This window comes from Miniopterus schreibersii (genome assembly GCF_964146895.1).
Source record: "Miniopterus schreibersii genome assembly, chromosome: 8".
Lineage (NCBI taxonomy): Eukaryota > Metazoa > Chordata > Mammalia > Chiroptera > Miniopteridae > Miniopterus > Miniopterus schreibersii.
Window position 1 is genome coordinate 74,335,604 of NC_138109.1, and position 27,387 is coordinate 74,362,990.

The 27,387-nt window shown below is 46.6% G+C and overlaps 1 protein-coding gene across 1 annotated transcript in view; it reads right to left on the reverse strand.

Moving 5' to 3' along the window:
* Positions 1 to 10,964, reverse strand: part of BMP6 (bone morphogenetic protein 6) — a 137,289-nt gene extending 126,325 nt beyond the window's left edge. The window contains exon 1 of the mRNA XM_081146224.1: positions 10,184 to 10,964. Coding sequence (XP_081002350.1) covers positions 10,184 to 10,823 — 640 coding nt within the window. The 5' untranslated portion in view covers positions 10,824 to 10,964. The remainder of the gene's footprint in view (positions 1 to 10,183) is intronic.
* Positions 10,965 to 27,387: the final 16,423 nt, after the last annotated feature.

Here is a 27,387-nt window from a genome sequence, read left to right on the forward strand (position 1 = left end):
GAGATAAAAGCGTAAAGAGCAATGATGAAAGATGGGAATTTTCACTGTACTCTGTGTGTTAGGATTATTTCATTCCTCGGCTTAGACAACTGTTTAAAAGAACAGCTCTGGATATGTTCACTCACTTGACTGCGGTGGTGGTTTCACAGGTACACGTGTTAAAGCTCATCATATTATATACTTTATGCAGATTACTGTATGTCAATTACACCTCAAGAAAGCTGTTTTAAAAAGCAATCGCTCAGAGATACACAACAGGGAACGCTCCTAGAACCAATTGCCGAGCATCGTCCAGTCTGGTTTCTCTACTGTGTCCAGGGAATTGAGAGGCTTGCAGCAATCAGGGTCCCACCAAGGCAAGAGAAACCCCTGCACGTGTCCATGACAGAGGGAATATAACACAGGGAGATGGTGGCAGAGCAGTGGGAGAGCTGAACAGCCAACCAGGTCTTGGAGTAACGTGATCCACAGATTAACAAACAGTAGGAAGCTCCTTCCACCAGCAGGAAGAGGGGGAGAACCTGGGGCCACAGCAGAAGGCGAACCGGGCCAGCCCTTCCAGAGAGAGCTGGAGCCACAGAAGAGAAGCAGCTGGAAACGCAGCCTCCTGGGGCCCCACCCTGGGAAAGGGTCAGCAGTGGGTCTGGGGGCAGAGAGGCCTTGGTCTGACACGAGGGTGTTTCAGAAGAAAGGGGTTACAGAGTAAAAGTACGTTCAAAAAAACTATTAAAAGAAGTTAGGAGATTTCTTGACCACTGGGCTTGTCAGGGCTTTAAAATGCTAATAGGCTTGTAAACCTCGGACTGGAATGTGACAAAAAGTGCTTCTGTGATCTTCTTCTATGTGCATGTTGGAAAGGTCGTGTTCGATGAAATGCTATTTGGAAAATGCAGTACTCACATTTTACAGACAAGGAAATTTGGTTAAGTGGCTTGAACAAGATATAAAGAGAGAGAATACTAAGACTAGAGGCTAGGCTCAGAGCTTCCTGAATCTTAATCAAGTGCTCTTTCCTCAGCTCTGTACTGAACAGGCCTCAGGCACTTCCTAGCACCACCCTGAAAACCAGGCACTTAACCATCCTAGCGAGTCCTTTTGTTGGTATCAACTACCAGCTCCGCGGAATGGGTACAAACTGCTCTGTTAAATGAAGGACAACCAAGGCACCAACACTATGGCAAAAGAACAAATGCAAAAGAGGAGCAAATGCCATGGAGTTGCCAAATTTATTAATAGGAAGACACAGAGAAGGAGGAAGGGAAAAGCAAGGGTGAAAGAAGGAAACCAACCTCCGCTGGAAACCACCTGCGTCCCCGCAGCTCTGCTGGCATCCACATCTCATGACTGCACACGTGGGTGTGCTCCAGTAGGGTCAGACCACCTCAGTCACGTAGGTGAAGCGACTGAGGTGCCAGAGGTCTGGGACTGCTTCCCAAAGCTGCTGCTAAGGGATTCTACCCTAGACAGACCCCATAGAAACACAAAGGCCTGTGCCATGGCCCTCGGGGCGAAACACAAGTCTCCAAATACCTTCAGCTGAGGGCACCTATGCCCTCCTCACTGCGCCCTCCGTCTCACTTTCGGCTCAGGCAGAGACCTATCCTGCCAGGGAGGCGGTTAAGCCACAGCCGGTACTAAGTCAGATGCTGTGAAACAAAGCTGGATTTCTTCAGCCCCCTGAAACCGCTGTGGCCCCAAGCTCTCCCCTCTTTTTGAGGTTTCATCTTTGCAGGGATGGGAGGGAAAGATAAGAGGTAATTTAATTGGAATTCAGTGAGAAAATAGCCCAATAAAGTGGCTAGTTGACAGGGAGGATTCAAAAAAATGTATCACCTGTACAATATTTGTAAAGAAATGCTCACAAATTCACGAAATATCCCAAATGCATTGCTAGCCATTGGTTCAATAGCACTCTTTGGAGTTACCGTGTTGCCTGCTTATAGCATTTTCTCATTGATTTACCATTAATCTGTGTAGCCCTTTCTCACAGAAAACAGCTCAAAGCAAATGAGCCTAATCTATATGTCACTGACAAAGTCTCTGGATTTATGGAGTCTCTATTAATTTAATTTTAATCTGATCTAAACAGCCTCCTGAGGAAACCTTTTAAAGTCCCCTGATCCTGGCTTTAGGACCGGTAAAAGGTATTTTTGTGAGTTTCTCAATCCAAAAGTCACACTACCTTTTAATATACATTTTCATAGGGGAAAGAAAACGATTTAACCTCTCCCCTACCAATCCCCCCAAATTTCAATAATTTACAAGCACAGAATTCCTATAATTCTTATTCATTCTTCAGGCTTCTTTCTTTTTCTCCCCCAAATCCTGCCGAGCATGCATCAAACAGGGCCCAAGCCAGGGAGAAATTTAATCGCTCATATCGCTGCCTGAGGGATTGTCTAGGTACTATGGTGACAGACACCTCACTGAAAGTATGTGGAAGAAAAAAGATTTTTAAGCTCCTAGGAGAAGGGAGGGGGGGGAGAGAGAGAGAGAGAGAAAGAGATTGATTTATTTCTAATAGATTTGGTGTCAACACAGAGAAATAAGCACAACACACGGCGCACATATTCAATCAAAATTACTTATACACCAATGTGGCAAAACACCAGAAACAAAATAATATCCAAAAGAGGCATTTTATTTCTATTCCCCCCAAGCTCTGCATATTTTGAATTTTACGATTTTTATTGATTTGTTTTTCCGGTTAAAGGTAAAGAGGATTTGGGGGCAGTGAAACCACTTTGCATACTATAATGATGGATACATGTCATTACACATTTGTCCAAACCCATAGAATGTCCCAGCCCAGAGCGAACTGTAACATAAACTATGGACTTTGGGTGATAATGACACATTGAGTAGGTTCATCAGCTGTAACAAATGTACCACTCAGGGTGGGGATGTTGCCAGGGAGGGAGGCTCTTCATTTATGGGAAACGGCTGTACCTTCCACTCGATTTTTGTCGTCGACCTAAAACTGGTCTAGTAAATTTTTACAAAAAAGCACAGCTTCTCTGCTGTTAACTTATTCTGATATGGGTGTTCAGATAAAATCTGGAGAAAACAAAGTCAAGTAGAACTTTTAGTGCTTCATTTTATAGTGTACAAAGCTCTGTTTTAAAAATATTTAAATGTAATTCGTCGATTTTAAAAAAGGGAGAGACAATAACTGGTCTCGGAGATCAGGCCAGGCCAATTATAAAACTCTCCCGGCCTCATCAGCGCCTAAAGTAGCTCACACCAATGATACGGTTAGTGCAGGCTCTGCTGATACACAGATGGGAATTTCTTGCCAGCCCATGTTCATGCACAGGAAACCAACAAGTCTGTAAACACAGGAACAACAATCAACAAACGCAGATGGTTAAGGCTGGAAGTCACATTCTGGACAAGGTGAAAAGGGTAAATGGCAGAAGAGTCAAAATAAGGATGGCGGCGGATATCAGAGGTCAGCGTGGAGGGGGCGCAGGGGCCTGCGGCGAGGGCACTGCACTCCCCCCTCCCCCCCAGGGCTCTCCCATGATGAGAAAACAATCTGAACATAAAATCAGCACTGCGGAGCCGGGATGTTTCGGGCGAGGACAATCCCAATCTATCCAGCAGGATCAGTAATCAAGGGCGTATGCCCGTGAGCCTGAAAGTCAGGAAGGCTCTCCCACTCAGAACCAGAACCTCATTCTGCAAAAACGTTTGAAGGGGAGTCTCCGAGCCAGTCATCTGGGACTGGGTTAGAGATAACAAGACTGTGGGGACCTATCAAGGAATTACCTGATGTAATTTAGATATCATCTCTATTATGGACCCAGCCTCTTTAATAATAGCCGTGGGAAGGGCAGGAAGAGAATCGGTGCCTGCGGACATCAGAGGAACAATGCCACTCAGAGCAACGTGGTTTTCAACTCACTTTCAGAGCAGAAAACAATTCTTTGGGGTCAACAGTCCTTCCACATACCAAACAAGGGGATATTTATAGATATGCCTAGCTTTTTCTTTTCTAAAAGCAGAGTTCTGGGAGAGAATGCTATCCACGAATAGAAACAGATTTGGTCATCCCCAGCTTTTGCCCAAGGCTGCGCTCTTGCATGCTTTTGTCATTTTTCCTCAATTATCTGCTCAGGCTGGACCAACACCCCTGTGGCCTTACTCCCTGGATGTGTTAGGATTTCTCTGCGGTTCTGATGGTTGTCCCTGGGCCTTAAGATGTAACAGCAGCGAAGAGGAAATGATCCTAAATAAACATTAACATTTAACTGCAAACATGGAGATTAGGTGATATGCAAGAACCTTTAAAGTTCTAAATTCTATGATCTATGAGTAATGCAAATTTACCAATAATTTCAAACTTTCTATCAATGACAAAAAGCCCAACATAACAATGGGTTGTCTGTAGCTGGGCAGGTTTCCCCGGAAAAACAGTGTTATGGAAAGTAGCTGTGATCCTAGCCAGCTCTGGAGTCTAACTTAATCCATAAAGGTGCTAAATGCTATATATTTACGGGGGGGGGGGGGGGGGGGGGGGGGAGTGTAGAGGACAATAATTTCAAAACACTACTAACCAAACAAAAAATTCCCATCAACTTCAGTGAATTACAATGTCATTTGTTTCTAATGCTTGCAGTAAAAGATTAGCATGTATAACTCTAAGGTTCTGAGAATTTCTGGCATTCAGCCTGGTTCTTCAGTAAGTCTAATTTTTACTAACACAGGAATGGTTTTCTGCTCTTTGACACAACTGTCACTAGTCCCATATATTCCTGGTGAGACTGGGGCCATTTTCTGGCTCACCAGTTTCCAGAGGGCAAGTGTTGGGAAAGAGATGGGAGTCGGGGTGTTGAAAGAGAGGTGAGGGGGTGATGAGAGGAAAGGCGCGTGTGACTAAAAGCAATTTCGCTGTCATAATGAGCACAGAGAAAGAAGGACAGCAGAATGCACTGGCTCTTCGTGGGGGGACACGAAAGAAGAGAAGGCCGCAGCTATGCCACATACCAGCCCCCGGTGACCCAGCTGGTGGCTGGGTTGAGCAGTGGCCTCAGGGAGGGTGGGACAAAAAGGTTAATGTGTCCTGAGGGTGGGACAGAAAGGTTAATGTGTAATAGCTGTTTCCATGCATGGGGACCCTGCAAACTAGTCATGTCTTTTAGGGAGTTTCTATACTGATCTCTACTCCTTTTACTCAGATTCTTATGGAAGCTTCTAATCAGGAACACAATTATCTGATTAAAATATTGTCTACTTTCCTTCCCACTGCTGGAAGCACCAAAGGTGATGTCACTAAAATTCCGACAAGGGGGGGGGGGGGCAGAATAAGACTAAATTAAAATATTAAGAAAAAACTGTAACGGCTTTATATTAAGGGAAAATTAAGCATTACACAGACTACTTTATTTTTAAATACAGGATGGGAAGCAGAGAGTGGATGATTAATTTGTGAACAGGTTACAGAAAGCTGGTTAATTATCTAAGAACCAAGAAATTTTACGCTCTTCATTTTCCTTTTCTAACTCAGCTTTTAAACAGATGGGGGGGGGAGGCAAAGATAACAGGGCCACTCTCTTTGAGAGTTTGCTATACTGCCTTTGATATTCAGTGTTCACCCCCCTACCCACTCCCCCCCACATTTAATGAAATATTAATTTGAAACCCAACATTTAAAGTAGCTACACTTTGAACACACACTAATGAAACATAATTATTACATGCTGAATACAGTGCTGAACCTCAGGGTTTTTCTCACTTGCACACTTAGTTACACCACTGAGAATGAGGAACTGAGCATGATTCAGCATATTTAAAAAGGATTTATACCCATTCTTAGAAGGACAACCAGAGGAAACACCATCTGAGGCCTAAACAATGATATCTGCTTGCCCTTTGATCTGAGGTTAAGAACACTTTGTACAACTTTTTTGTTGAAATACCACTGAATTTCACATTGACTATTTTAAATCTCTTTGGGAGAAAATCTATTGCTTCTCTAAACTCTTTCTGCTGTGAGTAGCTTGCAGGCATGGATTCATTTGCTGCTAACAAAAATCTTCCTTCATAAGTACAGGCAGCTTAAATGAAAAATAGTACCAATGATCCTGTGTTTATGAGAAAAAGACAGCACAGTGTATCTGGTTACACATACAAGTAGGGAGTATTCCCATTTTTCTTCTAATTTATGTTTCCCAAGAGTAATTTTGTCAGAAGATTGCCAGTATTTTTAGAATAAGTTTCTTATTACTTGTGCTAATACATACGGATTCCTTTTTCTGAGCATAATTTCAGTTTTTTATTTCAACTTATCCTAGCATCTGGAGATCAACACCTCAAATAAATAAGTGAAGTCTGAAATGCAGAGATTTAAAGAAACCTTTGCACTGGTATCGAATGTAATGCATATTACAAGTTACTATACACATGGGGAACTAATACAAAAGAGGTTTATTAGTAAAGCATTCTGATATACATCAGATGCCATGAAACCTCCATATCCCAAATGTCTTGACTTACTTGCAGGTATACCATTTCTAAACGATCCCCAGATTAGCGAAATGTGAATTTTAAGTGGGAAATATGTCTACGTTTCCATTAATTCAATTTTTATTAAGCACCTCTTATGTGCTCAGCATTATGTTAGGGACTTAGGTTACGATAGTAGATAAGCCTGGTTGCCTTTTGAGGCTGATATCCTAGAGAGGTGACAAACAAATGAGTAAGCAAGTTTAAAAAGAAAAAAAATATACTCCTTGTGATAAGTGCAGCCAAGGAAATAAACAGGGTGCTGTGATGGTAAAGAAGAGGGTGGGGGGGGCGGGGGGTGGTTAGAGAAGGCTTCACTCAGGAGGTGAATTTTTTAAGCTAAGACCTGAAGGATATTTTGGGATACTTCTCCAAGGTCACCAAGTTGGCAGGCTTGCTCATAAGGCTGCCAAGACATTTTTAGCATTAGAAAACAAGTAGAAAACGGCATCTGTGGCCCTGATGAATGCAGGTTCATGAGTGCACCAGCTTCCCGGGGCACTCTGCACACCAGCCAGGTAGCACTGGGGAGGTTACACACCCCCAGCCTATTTGGCCGGAGTGGGTTTTGAACAGTCAGCATAAACAACAGTGAGCTGGCCCAAGGACCAGCACTCGGGATATGCAAGAGAAATTTATCCTGTTGATTCATACTTCCTGACAGCCACTCTAGCTGACAAGGATCAGGGTTTTTAAGGGTGTTTCATGAGTAAACTACTCCTCAGCCCCAAGGGAAAATGATGTTTACCACTAAGTAACACTTTCCCTTACGCTTTCAGTTTATAACTTATCTAATTCAGTGGGTAGAAGAGTCCTTTGAAACACGGAACTGTGACATGGATCTTTCTGTAGGTTCCTTCATAGATGAGTCATGTAATGCAGCTAACATGCCACTGACACCGATTAGGAAATCTGTGGAGTCCTCCCAGCACCCTTCTTCGGAGAATCCACATTGGGAAGCAATTACTTTCTGCAAATGAACCGTCCTTCTGCTCAGAGCCATCTTAGCCTCTCATTATGAAATCCCCCTTTCCTACTGCTAAATGGATTAAAATGAAATAGAATTGCTTGGCTGCCAGGCGGCGTGGCTTTGGGACTTGAATCCCACTTATCTGGAAAAGGTTTTCTCCTCTAAGTACCCAGGTGTAGTCCAGGTCTGGACCTACAGACTAGTAGTTAAAAATTGGAGTCTGGGTTTGATAGGAGAGGCTGGGGGCAGAGTTCCCTACCCAGGAATCTCTTTCAGTTCCGTACCAGTGAGAGAGTGAGTGTGTGTGTGTGTGTGTGTGTGAAATTAACACTAGTATTGTTGAATTCTCTCAGAATTTTAAATTTTTCAGTGGTATTTTTGGGGGATCTTTAACAATCCTTTATGAAAAATGAAAGTATCCCTAGGGAGATACTATGTTAAGCCATCACTTGAGCAGGATTAGTTGGCACCCAACTTCAAGCAGTGTGACTCAGAAGCAATGTGTACCTGTAGACCAGGAAAGGTCAGAAAAGCAAGGGAGGAGGAGAATTTGGAGGTCATTAAACACAGCAAATGTCACCGTACTTTACAAACTTGCCTCAGGCCAACTCTCACAATTTCAAATACCATCTAAAGCAGCGGTTCCCAAACATTGGAATCAGCTGGGGATCTTTAAAAATGCCGATACCTGGCTGCCACCACACACATTCAGATTTAATTGATACGGGTACCACCTGGGCTTCTGGATTTTTTTAAAAAGCCCCCAACTGGTTCAAATGTGTGTTTGGGAGCCTTTAACATAAGGAAGCATTGCTCTTAATCACTTACTGGGATGATTTATTGATTACCTTCATTTGTCAGAAATCTATGCTAGTGCTTGTTGACCATGGTAGCACATTAGAAAAGCCTAAGGCACATAAAAAAAAAACAAAAAAAAGACACCAGAGACCACCCTCAAAGACTCTGACTTCATTGCTCCAAGGAGAAGCCCCAGCATCCCGTAGGTCTGTAAGTGTCCTCAGGTGATGCTAATGGGCAGCCAACGTTGACAATCATGGTCCAAGCCCAGGAACTGTTTTCCTGGAGACTACAACATGCTTCTCTGCTGCTACTTTGTCCAGGTTGAGACTAACCCCAAGTAGCAATAAAACATTTCTCCAAAGGCTGTCAGGGAAAGTTGGCAGAGGAGGGCCGTCAGGGAGAGGGCAAGTGATGGGATTTACTAAGCCAGAGGAAGCAGAGATGTTAGAATAAGCAACAGCGCTTGTCTTCTGCACCCCCCCTCCCCAACCCTGATTGACTGGCAAGAGAATTTCCTTAGAATGCTTCCTGCAAGTCGCTCAACCTTGGATTCGCTTCCAATAAATTGTGAAAATTTTTGTACAGTCAGAACTCCTGGCACTGCAAGTAGCAAGGCTGGCAGGCCTGGAGCCTGCAGTCCCTGTGAGATTCTGTTTCATGAATTTCCCAGGAGGATTTCTGCACCACCGGGATAAGCCGATCGTCCGGCTTCACATCCCCCCTCACCCCCATTCCTCCTTTCTCCCCGCTAACCCAACAGAGTTAAGAGTCACCCCACAGATAACACCTGTGAACAGCTCGCCAAAATATTTTACGTGATAGTCATTCAAGTAAATAGTGTCCTTAAGCGAGGGACGCAGGTCTTTGGCGCGGCTTGGGGACGTGCGTGCTTCTTTGGCAAGTGACTGCCAACCCACCGTGGGCCTGGGCAGGGCCACGCGGGCGCGCACCTCCCGGGGCGCTGCGCCCCCGTTTCTCCCGGAGCAGAGCGCGTCCCCACCATCCGTTTGTGGACACTAAGCTGGGTCCCCTTATGAATGAGGGGAAGCACAGATTGGAGGCACTGATTTGGGGGGGTCGGGGGGGCTTTACACGGTCCTCATCTACAGAGGAACAAACCCGGTTAGCGGGGGGGGGGGGGGGGGGAGCTATGTAACTCGGTCCGGGTTTGCGGCAGAACGTTTTAGACGTGGCCGAGCCCGATTTAGACGCCCTTAAATTTCCATTCTGTTGCCTGGCAACCGGCTCAGACCAGCTCCGCGCCCAACCCCGGCCCCTAACCCGCACCCTTTCTCTGCCCGTGGACCAGAAGTTCGGCCGCCGGGGCCCTGGCCGGGGCTGTGAGAAAGGTTACCGGGCCGGTCGCCCCAGCGGGTTGGGGATGCTGCCCGGGGGGACCCGCGCGCCCGCCGCCCCCGGTTCCGTGGACGCCCCTTAACACAGTCACGTCGGGTTTCCCAGGTTCTCAGCTGCCGTCGGATTCCCTAAAAGCCCGGGTGGGAAGGCTGGCGCTCAGCACGTGAAGGGTGCGAAAGAAAACAGCGGGGGAAAGGGTGGCCGAGAGCCTTCCCCTGCCCAGCTGGCTACGCTCGGGCCAGGTTTTTCTGCCACAGTCTCGTTAACTTGGCCCGAAGCCGGGCGCTCTTGGGGGAAGCGCGCAACGCGCTGCGGGCGCCCGCGAAGATGCGCCGCCCGGAGCAGCCGCCCGCGGCCGCGGAACGCGGGGGACCGCGGAACACGGGGGACCGCCCGCGGCCGGCAGGTGGTGGGGCGCAGCCCGCCTGCCCTCGCGTCCCCGCCTCGCCAGCGCGCGCGCGCGCCAAGGGCTCCACCACCCTCTCGCCCTGCGCCGCCCCAGGGACACCGCAAAGGGGGGGATTATCGTGCGGCCCCCGGAATCCTTACCCAGGTTCACAAAGCTCATGACCATGTCCGCGTCGTTGAGGAAGGCGCTGTCCTGCGCGCTGGTCAGTGGGGACGTGCCGCCGCCGCCAGGTCCCGGGGCCAGGAGGCTCTTGCGGCTGGCGGGGTGCGCAGCCCCGGGGGCCGGCGGCCTGGGCTGGGACGCGCCGGCTGCTCTCCGGGGCCCCGGGGGCCGCCTCTCCCCGTCCGACGGCCAGTCCTCGTCGTTGTCGTTAGACAGGGCGTTGTACAGATCCAGCATGAACAGGGGCGCGGACTTCAGCCGTCCAGGAGGGGGCTCCCCGCGAGGCTGCTGCTGCGGGGGCGCAAGGGGCTGCGCCTGCTGGAGGCCGTGCAAGGGCCGGGGCCGGTGAGGGAGCCCCAGCACCGAGAGGATCTCCTTCTGCATCTCCCGCTTCTCGTGCGTCTTGAGCCGGCGGTAGAGGAAGCCCGAGGAGGAGGAGGGGGGGGAGGGCGGCGGCGGCTCCGCGCGGCCCGGGCTCCCGCCGTCCGCCAGCAGCGCCCCCCCGCCGGCGGCGGAGGCGGCCAGCAGGGGCGGCCGCAGCGGCGGGGGCCCGCAGCAGCCGCACAGCAGCCCCCACCACCAGCACAGCCACTGCGCCCTCCGCCCCAGCCCCGGCATCCCCGCCGGGCCGGGCTGGCCCCGTGGGCCCCGCGAGGCGTGGAGCGGCGGAGCGAGGCCGGAGCGCGGCCGCGGTGGCCCTTGGCGCGAACAGCCCCCGCCACCTCTCGGCGGGCTCTCTTCCCCCTTCCTGGCCCTCAGTCTTTATCTCTCATGGTCCACTGGGGCGCCCCCAATTGCCCAGGACGCAGGGGAGGTGAAGGGGGCGATCCCCGGGAGAACCACACTCCGCGCAGGTCTCCAGAAGCGCAAGGTCCGGGCCAGGTGCGCCCGAGTCCGGGCTCCGCTGCAGCCGGCGCCCTTGACCCCGCGCAGGTCGCCGCGGGGTCGCTCCCGGGCCTCGCCGCCCGCGCACGTGCGCTGCCCGGCGCCCCCGGGGGCGGCTGCGTGGGACGGCTCAGCAGCTGGCGGCGATGCCCCGCGGCATCCCCGCGCACGCCGCTCCCTGGCTCGCACGGCCGCCGGGAAGTTTACGCCGCCGTAGGACGCAGGCGGCGGCGACGAGGAGTCCGGGGGATGCCAGTCTCCGCCGCGGAGCTCAACTCCCTTCTCGCGCACAAACTCCTCGCCCCTCCGCCCTCGGGCGCCGTCGCTCCCCTTGAGAATCTCCCCGCGCTTCTCTACTGCCCGAGCGGAGGCGGCGAGGGTCTTCCTTTCCGTTCGGGGCGCTCCCGGCTGCCCTGCACAGCCGGCTCGCGGAAGGCGCGGGAGGGAAGGAGGCCGGGGCCCCGCGCGGCGGCCGGGCGGCGGCGCCGGGATTCGCAGTCTCCCGCGTCTGGGCGCCGCGCTCTCCGCGGCAGCCAACGAGCGCTTTCTGGTGCGCCTGGAGCGCAGGTACCGCTCTCCAGCCCCCGGGACTCCCCGCCCCCCCGGGGAACCGACAGGCGCGCGGCCAATGGCGAGGCCCGGCTCCCCTGTATTTAAATAGGCCCGCCCCTTCTTCCACCCGCCCTCTCCCGGGGGCGTCGCCCGGGCGGCGCGTCGGTCCCGAGTCCACGGGCGGCTCTCGGAGGGACCCCGGGAGCCGCGAGGGAGCGGAGGCGAAGAAGTCACCGCTCCCGAGAAAGCTCTGATCAACACCCCAGTGCGGGTCACACCGAGCGCCTCAGCTGATGCTTTAACCGAATAACAGCAAAATCAGCTGTTAAATCAATGCCGTCCGGGTTGGGGAGGAACAGAAAAGCGATCGTTTTCCCATCCCTCAGCTCCGCGGACTGATGGATAGCAGGGGCGGTTAGCGGACACGTGGCTTTCAAAGGCAGCTGCGGCGAGTTGGGACACACCCTCCCAGAAGCTGCTTACAAACTGTCCTCGGCGAGGGCCAAGTGTACGCCAGACCCAGCCAAATATTTTTACTTATCTCTTCACTTGGGCTTCTTAAGCTAGCACCCAAAAGAGGGTGTAATCATAATATAATTAAAAAGCCACCCACGACCTTCTTGAAAATGTTTCAGTGCTTCTCCAGTTTGTCTGTTAACATTGCATTTTAATATATTGAAATACAATAGATGCAAGAGAAATAAAACTTGAGGTCAGATGGTAAAGCTAATTCCAGTAAGAGTAGGGACTTGGCATGTTCCCACTCAGGACAGTAGACAGGGCCCTGAAACTCAGGTAGCTGTGAGCATTGGACAAGCTCAATCATGTAAAACGCACGTTCCACTTTCACGGCAGGCACACTTCTCCATCAAAGACACTGGGCTGCCCCGCCCGGCGTGGCTCAGCTGTTGAGCATCAACCTAGGATCCAGGAGATGGGGGTTCGATTCCCGGTCAGGGCACATGCCAGGGTTGCCGGCTAGGCAGTCGATCAATGACTCTCTCTCATCATTGATATTTCTATCTCTCTCCCCCCCTCCTTTCCTCTCTCTGAAATCAATAAAGATATGTTTTAAAAAAAAAGACATTGGGCCTCTACCAAACCACAGCACGTCCACCTGCCTTTCAGTATATAAGTTTATTTGCCCTTATACGATCCAAGAATGCTCAGTAATCTGTGGATCCTGGGCAAATTCACTTAAAACATTAGGATCTTTTACCTGGTGAAACATGTGTGGATTAAAAAACAAAAGCTGCAGTTTGCTGAACCTGGCAGCCTTAGTTCAATAGTCCAAGGCATTTCAGAGCCAGACTATGGGAGTCATGCACTTAATGAGATCATAGGTTTCTGCTGATCCAGAGCTTATAAGCATTTTTATCTTATTTCAAAGAATCCTTTTTGCATGGGTAAGAGTCTTTACCTCCCGCCATCCCATCATCCATTGGATCACCCTTTCCCCTTCTGTCTTGGCCCAAACACAGTGGTGATTTAGGACAGTCTTTAATTCTACAGATGACCCATAGCCATTGATCCCAGGTAAGACAATTTCAGCAACGCTGGAAGTCAGTCTTTATCTTCAGGGATTCTTTTCATCTGAAAAGAGAAGACATCACTACTTGGTCTGGGATGCCAGGACTCTTAGAACTCAAGAGCCTACATCACATCTCTCTCTGTATGGGACTTACTATGAGTATAAAATTATTGCAGTGCATAAAGTCACAGCAGCCAAGATTTCTGATTTGAAGGTCTGAAAACTCTAAGTACATGCAGGCTTCCTGCCAAGGTCCTCTTTTCTCAAGCTTAGTCTCACACACACACACACATTTCTGCCATTTTCTTAGATACTTGATAAGAGGTAAGTGGTCCTATATGACATAGGTCTAAAGTTGCACTGAGTGATTTATTATCAATTAATCACCTGAGCAGCAACCCTGATTCAGGTCTGCCGTGGACTCCTCATCGCCACAAAGATGGTCTCTCCGTTCCTGTATAATGCTAGAAGGGGGGGGGGGGGGGGATCCTGATCATGAACACAAGAGCACACAACTCTGTGAAGAGCCAGAAAAAAAATATGTGAAGTGAATTATGACAATGATCATAGGACAGTGACATTCAACTGAAGGCCCCAAAAGAGGGTGTTCTCTTCTCATGTCCCACCCCTCCCAGCATGTGCACATGATTGTCAGAAAACACTCAGAAATGCCCTTGGTTCCATTAGGTGCAAAGGGGATAAAGAGATTTGGTTCTCAAATTTTAATACCCTCAAAATTGGGGCCGCAGCTTTTCCAAGCCAATTGGAACTCCAGGTAGATAAGGAACCCCTAACCACCACCTCACACACGCCCTGCTTCTGTGACCCATTCCCATCAAGCCACCCACACTGCCCAGAAGTCTTAGGACAGGGGGCCGGACAAAATCCAGGCATGATTCAGGAGGGGTGGCGTGAAGGGAGAGAACAGGGCTGGCTTTGGAGTCAGCTGGAAAGTGAGAACCAAACTAGAGAAAAATCAGAGGTAACTTCGCCCTCTGCAGGACGCCAAAATATTGCCGCCCCTTCCCCTGTGTGCTGGACAAGCTTCACTAAGTTCCCTGTCCGGGTCTTCACAACATCTGGGTGGAAAGGGGAGGAATTCAGTCGAGAAGCCGGATGTGGGAGCCAGTCCATATCAGACATCTGGTTGCTTGGCTGACATTTCATGCAGATGGCCGTCAGTTTTCTGGAAATAGGTCGCCTGTCTCACTCCTGCCCCCTTAATGAAGGCGTGAAGAACCCTCTCCATAAAGCACAGGTTTGTCCCATGCCTTTGGTGATATGGGGATAGGGTGAGAATCCTGTACCCAAGCGTTTGTTGGTGCACAGGGTAATTTACACAAATTCTTTAAAGCAGCTGTTTTCCTGGTTCCTTTTATATTATGACGGTTTCTAGTATATGTTTATAACATACATGATCAAATAATTTGTTTTTAAAGGATGCTGTTTATTAGTTTGATATATCAAATATTCTATACTTTCCTTTGAATTATATTATTAGCAATAAACTGCAATTGAAGTCTTTGATTTTATGCTAAAACATACCTTGGCCCCTTTCAACAGACTTTCTTGAAGATGTAAGTAGCTGCTTTTAGAATTAATTTAACTATAAGTGTTATAGCTATGCTGCTCTTGAGTCCCAAAGACTTGAATCCTTGGGAAACTCCACTTAAAATGACTATATTTTTATCTTTAATATTAATGTAAAGAGTTGGGTATTTCTGAATATTAATTTCTAAATATAATAATTTGCTCAAGTTTTTAAAATATCAATTTGGAGTGGAGTGAAAAGGAAATGTGTTAAGCAAATGTTTGTAGAGTATGAGAAATGAACATTTGAGAGCTAAGTAAATATTGCTTCTGAAAGCTACACCTGTAAGGCAGCCTTCAAAATACGTGTCTCATCCAAAGCCTGTGGTAACATGTACATTCACTCACACTTTCCTTTCACTGTCAGCCATTCAAAAATGCTGGGCATTCACACTTCAAAATATCATTCAAGCCGTCATATTTTCCTACTCGTGAAGGACATCTGGTGGCAAAGCGAAAACCTCTAACATAAACCTGTTTCCAGAGGGTTTCCACACTAGAACCACAGAGCGAATCTGTTCCTGGGTGTGCTTCGGTCTTTTCACACAAGCTCAGATCTTTATCATCCCAGGATTTAGGCTGTCTACATACTCTTAAATGGAGTCTTTAGAAACATCCAGAATGATTCATTTTTAAAACTTTCACTGGATAATTGACATGTGAGACTAAGTCTTAAATTTTTTATTTTACTGAGCAAAACAATGCTTGACACGTATCCACGACTAGCTCTACTATCCATGAAGAGCTTTTTCCAATAAGTCACTGGGCCCTTAGCTACACCGGGTAGTGCCTGAAGCTTCATAGCCTGTGTTGGCCTCTGAACATCACTCAGTTCTGTGGTCCCCTTTGTACCCCATGTCCTGGACATGTCGCTTGTGTGTCAACTCGGAGGTTCCATGAAAATATGACATGACCGTGCTGCCAACCCTTAACTAGCAGAGTTATAAGCAGCAGGGGTAGCGAGGCAGGGCAAACCTCACTGACTGGATAAACTCAGGTTAAAATGAAAGTTAAGGCCATCTTTGAAAGAGAAAGTCTGAGATTTTATCAAAAGAAAGGCAAATATTTGAATGCCTACTATGTACCAGGCAGTGTTCTACGTTTTGGGATACCAAAGAGTCAGAAATCCATCCCCTCATAGACTCCAGAAAGAGGATATTGACAATAGAATAAGAAAATATATGATGATAGGCAGAATATTGCCCTCATGTTTTTTGCCCAAGTGTTACACACCTGTGAATATATTACATTACATAGCAAAAGGGACTTTGCAGCTGGCATTAAGCTTGCTAAACAGGTGACCCTGACATAGGAAGGTTATCCTGCATTATCCCAGTGGGCCCATTGTCATCACAAGGGTCCTTGAAAGCAGAAGACAAAGGCAGATGAGAAGAGGTAGGCTGTGAGGGACTCAACTGGCCTTTACTGACTTTGAAGGTGAAGGGGCCACCAGCCAGGGAATGTAGGTGGTCTCTAGAAGCTGAGAGCAAACCTCAGTGGACACCCAGAAATAAGCCAGTGACTGCAGTCTTAATTCTGAATTGTCAACAACCTGAGTGAGTCTGGAAGCGGATTCTTGCTCAGAGACTCTAGATAAGAGACTCCCCGGGCAGCTGACACCTTGATTTCAGGCTGGGGGCACCCAGAGCAGAGAAAGCAGCCAAGCCTCCCGGACTTCCGATCCACAGAACTGGGAGATAATAAGCTTGTGTTGTTTAAGACACTACATGTGCGGTATTTTGTTTTGCAACAACAGGAAACTAATACGTATATAGTGTGGTGATAAGTGCTGAGGAGAAATCCAACAAGGAAGGGGGGTAGGGAACTGTGGGCGGTCAGGAAAGCCTCACGGGGAAGGCACCACTTGCCTGCAGACCTGACAGGTTAACGAGCAGTGGCCACGAGGCTATGGGGGAAAGAGCTTTCTAGATGGGGGAAACAATTAGTGCAAAGGCTCTGAGGCAGCGGCATGCCTGGTGAGCTGGAAGAATAAGGCCAGTGAGACTACAGCAGGGGAAATGAGAGGGACTCACAGCAGGAGATTGCATCAGAAGGCCAAAGCGGGTGGAAATTGGGGGCGAAGGTGGCATGGGCCCTGGGTGTGCCTGTAAAGACCTCAGCTTTTAAAGAGCATCAGATGGCACGATGTGGATGAAACTCACAAACATAATGTTGTGAAAAAGAGGCCAGACACGAAAGAATACAAATTGTAACTTCATTTATATAAAATTCAAAACCAGACTAATCTAGAAGTCAGGTTAGTGGTTACCTTTGTAGAAGAGTCTAGTAGCAGTCAGGATTGAATAAGACCAAGGGAGGTTTTCCAAGGGTTGGCCTCTTTTATTACCTGGGTAGTGTTTATATAAAAGTGGTCAATTTTAATGATTCGTGGAGTGAGACACATATAATTTGTACACTTTTCTGCATGTATGTTACAATGCAATAAAGCTTTTGATTAAAGCCCTGCCAGTGTGGCTAAGCAGTTGAGCATGGACCTACAATCCAGGAGGTTGAGGTTCCCGGCCAGGGCACATGCCCGGGTTGCAGGCTCGATCCCCAGTCAGGGGCATGCAGGAGGCAGCCATCAATGATTCTCTCATCATTGATTTTTCTGTCTCAACCTCTCCCTTCCTCTCTCTGAAATCAATAAAAATATATTTAAATTTTTTTGATTAAAAAACAATGAAGTAAATGACTACCACCACCACCACCAACAAAAAGCGTAAGATAGAAGGATCATTAGGAGGACTTGAATTTTAACAGAATCTCCTGGGTCGCTGTGTTGGGAACAGACTACCTTGCCAGGGCAGAATCAAGGAGACCAGCTAAGGAACGCTCGTTAACGTTTAGGCAGCACATGATGATGGCTCATGGGGGCCTCAGACGGAAGCAGGGAGAGAGAAAAGGGGTTGGATTCTGGACATTTTGGAGGCAGACTCCAATGCCAAGAGAAAGCACTATCTGCACAAGGCATGCTAACAACTCCCCCCATATACACCATGTATAAGGTCAGCAAAGTATGGTTTTCCCATTGCATAAGGCCCAGGTAGTGCCAATTCGCTGTGACTGAGTAAAACAGTGTTCGTCCCTAGTGACTGTGGGTTAGTACACTGACAAGGGGTAGCCCGAGGGGCTTTAGCCAACCCATAATCCCCACCAGCACCCATCTGCTCCAAGTTAACAGGGTGCTTGCTCTCCTAGAACAGCTTCAAGACAAGCCACCCAACAGCCTTGCGAGGAGGTTCCCTGTAATAATATAATGGCTTCATCTCTGAACATAAAACCTCTTCCAAAATAGGAAGTTTGGCCATTAAGGATTAAATTAATTTTAAAAGGACTCCTATAAATGTGGTATCCTGGATGGAATATTGGAGCAGAGAAAAGGGACCTAGGGAAAAGCTAATGGAATCTGAACCAAGTATGGAGTTCTGGTCATCCCTGCTGGTGCGATCTGAAGGGACAGGAGGGTCTTCCCCAGCCCAGGCCACCAGGTGTCTTTCAGTGGGTCAAGGAGGGCCTTCTCGGATGAGGGGGCTTTCTTGGAGCCAGCTTTCAAACACCCACATGTTGATTATCCATCGTAAAATGTAAGTTCCGGGATGGTTTTCTCTAACGACTGCATAACGAGGGTGGTCGCTCATCCCTGTTGATGAAGGAGTACCTGTTGACCTTCCCTTTCACCTGTAAAAGCCAAACCTGCTCCAGTAAGATTCATATGGTGTATTCCAGAAATAAGTAGAACCTGCTATGTGGGATTTCATACGGCATTATTTTCCCAAGTTTCATATGGAGGCTACTGAATTTACTCTTGAACAAATGAACTGGAGTGGTGGGCAGAACAGGCAACTAATAGCTAACTTGTAAGTCACTCTCCAGATAACCAGTCTGGTTTGTGCAGGTAAGAGTCTGCGAGCCAGGAATCTAGACTGTAAGTCCTGCTGTTCCCCAGCACAGCACACAGTGCCTGGCACATTGTTTGGTGATAGAAGTTTACTGGTTAAGGCCTTGGGTGGGGAAGGAGAACACACAGAATCTTCCTGAACATATACTTCCACTACTATGTGGAGGCCCCAACGCATAAAAAGTTATGCGCATTTATAACAGTTAATGAAATTATAGCCAATGATAATAAATATTAAATTATTCACTAAATATAACCAAAATGCCAGGGCTTTAAAACCATATTACTCTCTTCCCACATGCACATTAGCATGGGGTAACAGAAATGAATTTTAGTAGTCACCTCAACTGCTTAAATGTATATAAATCACATTCCTAAAAATGAGGCTTTTATAAAGAAATAAAACGAAAATTTGCCAATACACCTCAGAGTAAAATGTTATTTAAGGATTAGTAAAACATTTATTTTCCTAGCATGTGAATAGGACACTTGTTCTCATAATTTTCCTTCACGTCCTTCCCCAGAATTGAATCTTCTGGCATCTGGAACAGATTCTTTCAAATACATACATACACCTGTTTCAAATTCAGACTCCCCAGAATCAGTAAAAGAAAACTCTTCCAGATGACATCAGCAGGATGGGTAAAGAAAGAAAGGGATCTGTCTCTCGTTAGAAGTGAGCTGAAGAGAAATAAAAATGCTACTTGTATTAAACTAATAAAATGCTGTTACAAGTTTAGGAAAGTGTATGTTTCATGTTAAACATTTTGCCATAATTACCCTTGCTCTATGTCAGTTTCTCTTACTTTTTAGCAGAGGAACTCAAAGATCATTCTTTTCAAGATTACTGTGTTCTGGTTATGCAAGATGAATAAAGTCTAGAGATCTGCTGTGCAACACAGGGCTTACAGGCCACAATACTGTATTGTGCACTTAAAAACGTGTTAAGAGGGTAGAGCTCATGTTAAGTGTCCTTACCAAAAAAGGGGAAGGGAACATAAGGAAACTTTTGGAGGTGATGAATATGTCTATTACCTTGATTGTGGTGATGATGCCATAGCTGAATGCATATGTCCAAACCCATTGAACTGTATACACTAAATATGTGCAACTTTTGGTATATCAGTTATACTTCAATAAAGCTGATTTTTAAAAACACCGTTATGTTCTTTCCTTTCCTGTCTAAGTGTGTTTTCCTCTGAGGCACTTCCCAGAGAAGCTCAGGCTTGGCAGGTGTTTGGTGTTGGGTATACAAGTATGAACAAAGCAGACATGGGCTTTGTCCTCGTGGGGTTTGCAGTCTAATGAGGCGGGTAATAAATAAATGAATAAAACTATAATTACTAGTTTATGCATGAGCCAGCCATGGGGAAAAGCGAGGAAAAGCATTTTAGGCCGAGGAAACAGTACGCTCAAAGGCCTGGAAATAAGGAACTCGGCGTGCTTAAGAATGATGAAAGCCAGTGCAGTTACCTGGAGAAAGTGCGGGCCCATGCGATGAGCTGAGGCTGAAAACATAAGCAAGGACATAGCACAGAGGATCCTGAGAAATTTAGGTATTTCCAAGGATAAAAGGAACAGCACCAAAGGGTTTTAACCAAGAGAAACACATTCTGATGAAGTATGTTAAACTATTTAATTGGCTGCTTTGCAGAGCATTGAGCAAGAAGGCCAGCGGGGGATTACTGTAGTGAGCCAGGTGACAGAAGACGGTGGTTTAGGTTAGGGTAGAGACAGTGGGGGAGAAATGGATCGACTGGACATACCTTTAGAGGTAAGAAAATTACGGGACTTGATGACAGATTAAAAATAGGACATTGCCCGGCCGGGCGTGGCTCAGCGGTTCGATTCCCGGTCAGGGCACGTGCCCAGGTTGCGGGCTCGATCAATGACTCTCTCATCATTGATGTTTCTGTCTCTGTCTCTCCCTCTCCTTTCCTCTCTCTGAAGTCAATAAAGATGTATTTTAAAGAAAAAAGAAAAATAAATAAATAAATAAAAATAGGACATTGAAAAGGGGAATCAAGGATTTATACTTGAGCAAACAAAGTGGCTGGTGGCACCATTTATTGAGGTGGGGACCTCTAGAGAGACACAAGTTAGGGAGAGGGGAATTAGAAAACAGAAGTTCTATTATAGGCATTAAGTTTGAGGTCTCTTTGAGATTTCCAAATGGACTTACCAAGTAAGCAATTAGAGAAACTCTTATAGTTCAGAGGAAGCACTGGCTGAATAAGTTAATTTCAGGTTTATCTACATATAAGTGATATATATATATATTTAAATATATCTTTATTGATTTCAGAGAGAGGAAAGGAGAGGGAGAGAGAGAGATAGAAACATCAATGATGAGAGAGTCATTGATCGGCTGCCTCCTGCACACCCCCGACTGGGGATGGAGCCCGCAACCCGGGCATGTGCCCTGACCGGGAATCTAACCCCGATCGCCTGGATCCTAGGTCGATACTCAACTGCTGAGCCCCACCCGGCCGGGATGTAAGTGATATATAAAATGCCAGGAATGGATGAGGTCACTTATGGAAAGAGGGAGAGAAGGAAGACACAGAGCTGAGCCATCAGATGCAAATGGGAATTATAAAGGGCAGATTGTAGAAATAAGGGTGGGGTGTAAAGAGAGATGATTTGGTAGGAAGCCACTAAGATGGCCACCAATGATTCTCATCTAAACACCAACATTTAGAATGTGGGTAGAAGAGAAGTCAACAAAAGAGACTGAAAAATTGTGATCAAACTGATGGGAAAACATAGGACACTACGTAAGTGGGGTGTCATGGAAATCAAGAAAAAAGGAGGGGATGACAACTGTGTTGAATGTAGTCAAAAACAGCAAAGTGCTCCCAGGATGTAGCAACATGGAAATCATCGGTGACTAACAAAGATAATTTCAGTGAAGTGATAGGCACAAAAGCATGATTCATGAGGGCCAATGAGTGAATGGGACTTGAGGTGTGGAGAAACCATTAAAAGCAACTTTTTAAAAAAAATTGTAAAGGGGAACAGAGTACTGAGAACATAGCTTGAGGAGGACAAGAGGCCTAGAGACATTGTAATTTGCGATAGGGTGGGCAGGACGATGAGCAGTTCATCAGGGATAGGAGAGAGTGGCTCAAGGTGAAGAAGGTGTGAGACTTAGTTGCAAGAAGATAGAACACAAATTATCATCTATTTTCTTAAACAGTAGGGGGCCATGCCCTGGCTAGTGTGGCTCAGTTGATTGGAGCCTTGTCCAATGCACCGGTTTCATTCCTGGTCAAGGCACATACCTAGGTTGTGGGTTTAATCCCTGGTCTGGGCACATTCGGGAGGCAACAGATTGACGTATCTCACTCACATCAATGTTTCTCTCTCTCTCTCTCTCCCTCTCTCTCTCCCCCTCCCCCACACACACCCTCTCTTACTTCTTCCCTCTCTAAAATCAATTTTTTAAAAAAAGAATAGGAGGCCAGGCCATCAGATGCAAATGGGAATTATAAAGGGCAGATTGTAGAAATAAGGGTGGGGTGAAAAGAGAGATGATTTGGTAGGAAGCCACTAAGATGGCTACCAATGATTCTCACCTCCTGCTATTCATGTTCTTTTTATTTTAAAAAGAATCTTCACCAGAGGATATGTTTATTGATTTTAGAGAGAGAGGAAGGGGAAAAGAGAGAGATAGAGAGACAGAAAGAGAAACAGTAGTGTGAGAAAGAAACATTGATCAGTTGCCTCCTGTAGGTTCCAGGACCAGGGTTCGAACCCACAACCTAGGTATGTGTCCTGACCAGGAATCGAACACTCAGCCTTTTGGTGTATGGGATGGTGCTCCAACCAAATGAGCCTCCCGGTGGGGGCTATTCATGAACTTTTCTAATCTCTTCCCTTCGAGAGTGGGCTGGACTTACTAACTAGCCTCCAATAATGAGAAAATGGCAGAAATGCTGAGATGCCCCTTCTGAGGTTAGGTTATGACAAGAATGTTGCTTCCCTCCTGGACACTCACTCACTCCTTATGAAGAAAACCAGAGCTGCCATGTGGTCAGCTGCCTTGTGAAGTAGCCTACCTGACAAAGAGAGGTGGGAGGTGTCTGTCCAAGAGCCAGCATGGAACTGAGGCCCTCAGGCCAGCAGCCCAGCAGCCCAGGAGGATCTGAATCCTGCCAGGAACCGCATGAGTGAGCACGGAAGGAGCCTTCAGCTGAGCCTTCGGATGAGACTGCGGCTCAAGCTGACAGTTCAACTACAAACTTATGAGGGGCCTTGTGCCTGAGATTCAAAAGTAAGCTGCACCCAAATTCCTGACCCATGGAAACTGTGAGGTAATTAATGTTTGTTTTTTTAAACTGGTAAATTTTGGAGTGACTTGCTATACAGCAATAGAAAACTAATACCGAGAAGAAAGCAAGAAACAGAAATCTTGAACAGTAAGAAATAAAGTGAACTAGAGAACTATGATTAAGATTGATGGCATTAAATAACCAGTTCATTAAGAAGTCTCGCTTCAGTGGGGTCAGAATGTAACACATTTTATATATTTTTTCTAATCTAATGCATTCAGCTGTAGTCTCTCAAATCCTCATTTCCCATTCTTTTCTCTCCTTTTAAATTTATCTTTATTGTTGAAAGTATTACAGATGTCCCCTTCCCCGCCCCCCACCCATTGATCCCCTCCACCCCGCATCCACTCCCCCCCCCCCAGGCCTTCTCCACACTATTGTCTGTGTTCCACAGGTCATGCATATATGTATCTAAGTTCCATGATTAATCTCCCCCACACACACTCTCTACCCCCACCTTCTGTCTGAAATTTGTCTGACTGCTCAATGGTTCTATGTCTCTGTATCTATTTTGTTCATCAGTTTATTTTGTTCATTGGATTCCACATATGAGTGAGATCATGTGATACTTCTCTGCCTGGCTTATTTCACTTAGCATAATACTCTCCAGGCCCATTCATGCTGTCTCATAGGGTAAGAGATCCTTCTTTTTTACAGCTGCATAGTATTCCATTATGTAAATGTGCCACAGCTTTTTATCCACTCAGCTACTGATGGGCACTTGGGCTGTTTCCAGATCTTAGCTATTGTAAATCGGGCTTCTATAAACATAGGGGTGCATAAGTTCTTTCTGATTGGTGTTTTGGGTTTCTTAGGGTATATTCCAAGAAGTGGGATCACTGGGTCAAATGGCAGTTCCATTTTTAATTTTTTCAGAAACCTCCATACTGTTTTCCACAGTGGCTGCACCAGTCTGCATGCCCACCAGCAGTGTACTAGGGTTCCCGTTTCTCCACATTTCCCATTCTTTAACCCAGCTGGGAAAGAGTTCATAACTGGCCACTCACTCTCAATTTAAAAGTCCATGCACTTTAATAGTCCAGTGCCTTTATTAAAATGTCTCCTATTTTGAAGCAGCACCCCTAACCCATTCTTCGGTCCACAGCTGGAATGACCAGTGCTCTAAACCTTATAATAATATTTCACAAAGAGTATCCCACAGAACACTGCAGCTCCTTAACATATTCTTCAGAATTCTGCCAAAACTAAATAAGCATATGCTACCTTAATTTTGTCTAAAGTTTATTTAAAGTGTAACTATAAGAAAACTATTTAACTGTATTATAAAGTTTTGTGTTTCTTCATTCTTGATAACCTGCCTTTAAAAACTGATGTGCCCACGCAGAGAATGCAGAGAATGGTTGGGTGCAATTGCTTCACACAGGAATGCATGGCTTCGGTCTGCTTACTGATGCATATGAACGGTTCTCAATTTATTATTGCCTCGATGTACATCTTGACTTGATGATCATTAACTTATACTAGGTATCTTGTTTAAAATGTCAACTTCTTTAATATTTTGTTCCTTTTCTTTCAATATTTCTAATGTTTAAATGAATAGGAATACATTTGGCATGGTTTCTTGGAGGGATTAATTCATCAGTGAGACAGTATTTCACTACACGAGTCTAAGTTTGCAAAATATTTCATGTGCCCCCGCTAGTGCTACGTTAATTTTATAATTTAAATACGTTCAGTATTTAAGAAAGCCTGGGATGGGCTGACCTATAGAAACTCTCAAGCACTGGAATTGCTATTTTTATTCTTAAATATATTTTCCTGACTACTAAAACCGAGTAGTGGGGTGTGTGTGTGCTCTATACGTGTGTGTATGTGCGTGCGTTTGCACACAAGCACATATACACACACATTAAAGCTATTCTCCCCCAACACCCTTCTATGCCAACACCTTGAATTGGATAGAAGGTTGTGGCCTGGCTCTGAGACACCTCTTCCACCTCTCTCTCCTGGGCCTACCTCCTCCAGGCATGTGGGCTGGGAGAAACAAACAAGAAAGCAGAGGTTATTCTAAGCAACTGATGTCCTACTGGTGGTCATGATGGGAGCATCTTTGGACCACTCTGGTTCATCTGATGCTGGTGCCCTAGCTGACATAGTGGCTTCTACATACCCAGGATGTGTGCCTTTGGGGGTTGGTGTTCAGCTCCACCCATGCCTTTTTCATCACTGAGAAGCCCTTCACAAAGGGGCACCATGTGTGTCTTTGGTTCCAGCAGTAGTCCATGCCTTCAATCATCTCCCCAAGGTGGGCATTCCCTTGCTGGCCCAGATGCCTCCCAGAGAGCCTTCCTTCCTGTCTCTAATCTAACGTCTGTGCTCCTTTATAATGAGTCATGGGAATGACTAAAGTCTTTTCCATGTGCCCTAACAGTCAAAGAGAGCTTCAGTGAAGCTCACCAATATCCATCTTCTTCAACCCAAGAGTATTAAGCCATGTTTCTTAAGTCTCCCTGCTGGCAGGGATTAGAAAGCCTTAGAAACTGCCAACAGAGGAGGCACTCATTTCTGTGGATATGTATATTCCTCAACTCCAGGGGACACATGTCAAGCTCCCCCATAGAATGCTCCACCACACTCCTCTCTGCTCCTAGGGCAGCATCAGAGTGGAAAAACAGGTTTCCAGTTTTATGAGCATCAAGCCAAGGAGTGAGACACCACCTTCCCTTCTTGTGATTCATTCATCTCTACAAGTGATTCTCTTGATGTTCCGCACACATGCTTGGGGTAGGAACCCCCCCCCCCCGCCTCCTTGGTGAGAAAGTGAGAATGCCATGCATTCCCCCGCCAAGCCAATCAGTCCAAGCTCCACCAATTCCCCCTCTCTACCCTCCGTGGGAATGTGGGGGAAGGACAGAAGTCATGACTGAGGGCTGTAGGGAAGCTTCTGCAGACTCTTTATTACACTGAGGGAGTGTCTGGCCTGAATGTGGGCAGTTGCTAGTACTCATTGCTTCCTTGTCCTCCATTTGGGGCCCCAGTTTCTGAGGCAGGAAAATAGTAAATATCTCGCTTTGGGTGATACACAATCATTGGCGGATATTCCATGGAAAGAGAACAGCATATACAAAGGTCAAGAGGCATGAAAGACCACAGTTCCTGATAAGCAGATCCCTATGCCTGATTTGCAAGGGCTCTGAGACCTGAGTCAAAAGCTGAGGCTAAAGACACAAAAAGAGACCCAATAATGAAGAGGCCTATATGACCTTCTAAAGAGAAAAAATTATATGCTAAAAATGATACACAGTCACTGAAGAATTTTTTACAAAGAGTGACAAGACTCAAGTTGCCTGTTAGAAAGGTGGCTCTGCTGGCTGTGGTGGCAAGTAGATTATGGAGATGCAAAGAGAAATAGGAGGAAGGGATGAAGGGTGCTGCCATGGCTCAGGAGAGGGGAACGATGGCAGCTCTGATGCAGGAAGTGAACAGAGGTGAAGGGCATTCAGGATATAGACCAGATAGGTCTTTGTGATTAATCTGAGGCCCGTACATGAAAGGGAGAAGAAGACATTTACAGTGGCCCATTGGTTTCTGACTTGAAGAACCTGGTAGACAGCAATGGTATTTCCAAAGACAGTGAGTTCAGCAGAAGATGATGAATTCCACTTTGTGCATATTGAGTTTGAGGCCCTTATAGGCCATCCACATGCAGCCACCTAATTGGACATACAGGAATATCCCTCAGTATCAACCTGGCTGGAGACTTCACTTTGGAAGTTGGAGCCACAAGTATGAAGGGGTCGGTATAGAGTGATAAGAGGACTCAGGGAAACCAGGAGAGACTAGTGCCATAGAATTCTCTGAGGAGATTCTGTAGTGAAAATGCTAAGGAGAGGTCAAGTAAGATGGCACTTGAAGAGTTCCCACTGAGCGGAACCACCAGAATGTCACTTGTGATATTGGGAAGTGAATTGCAGAGGAGTGGAAGCTGGATTACAAGGCAGCTGAAGAGTTAATGGAAAGTGAGGAAGTAGAGAGAGCAGGAAGGGAAGGTCTCCTGTGAAGGAAAGAAGAGAGAAACAATAAAAGCTGGAGCTGGAGGCAGGGTCAAGAAAGGATGGTGTGTGGGGAGAAAGGGTGTGCTTTAGTTCAGAGTTGGTTCAGGAGAGTCACTTTGAGGGCCCACTGCAATTCTGCATGCTGGAATGGCCCAGAATTCTTGAGAAGCACACTTATAGAGATCCAAACTAAAGACAGGACTTCCTAAACTTTACTTACCAGCCTCATGAAGTATGTAATACTCCAGTAGAATTTAGTAGCCAGAAACGAAATTTCCAACTTCTAAATTTCAATTCTTTGCCTAAATCTTGGCTTATACTCCCATAAAAAAAAATACAGAAGCCAGGAATACTCAAGACCTGTGAAGTCAAT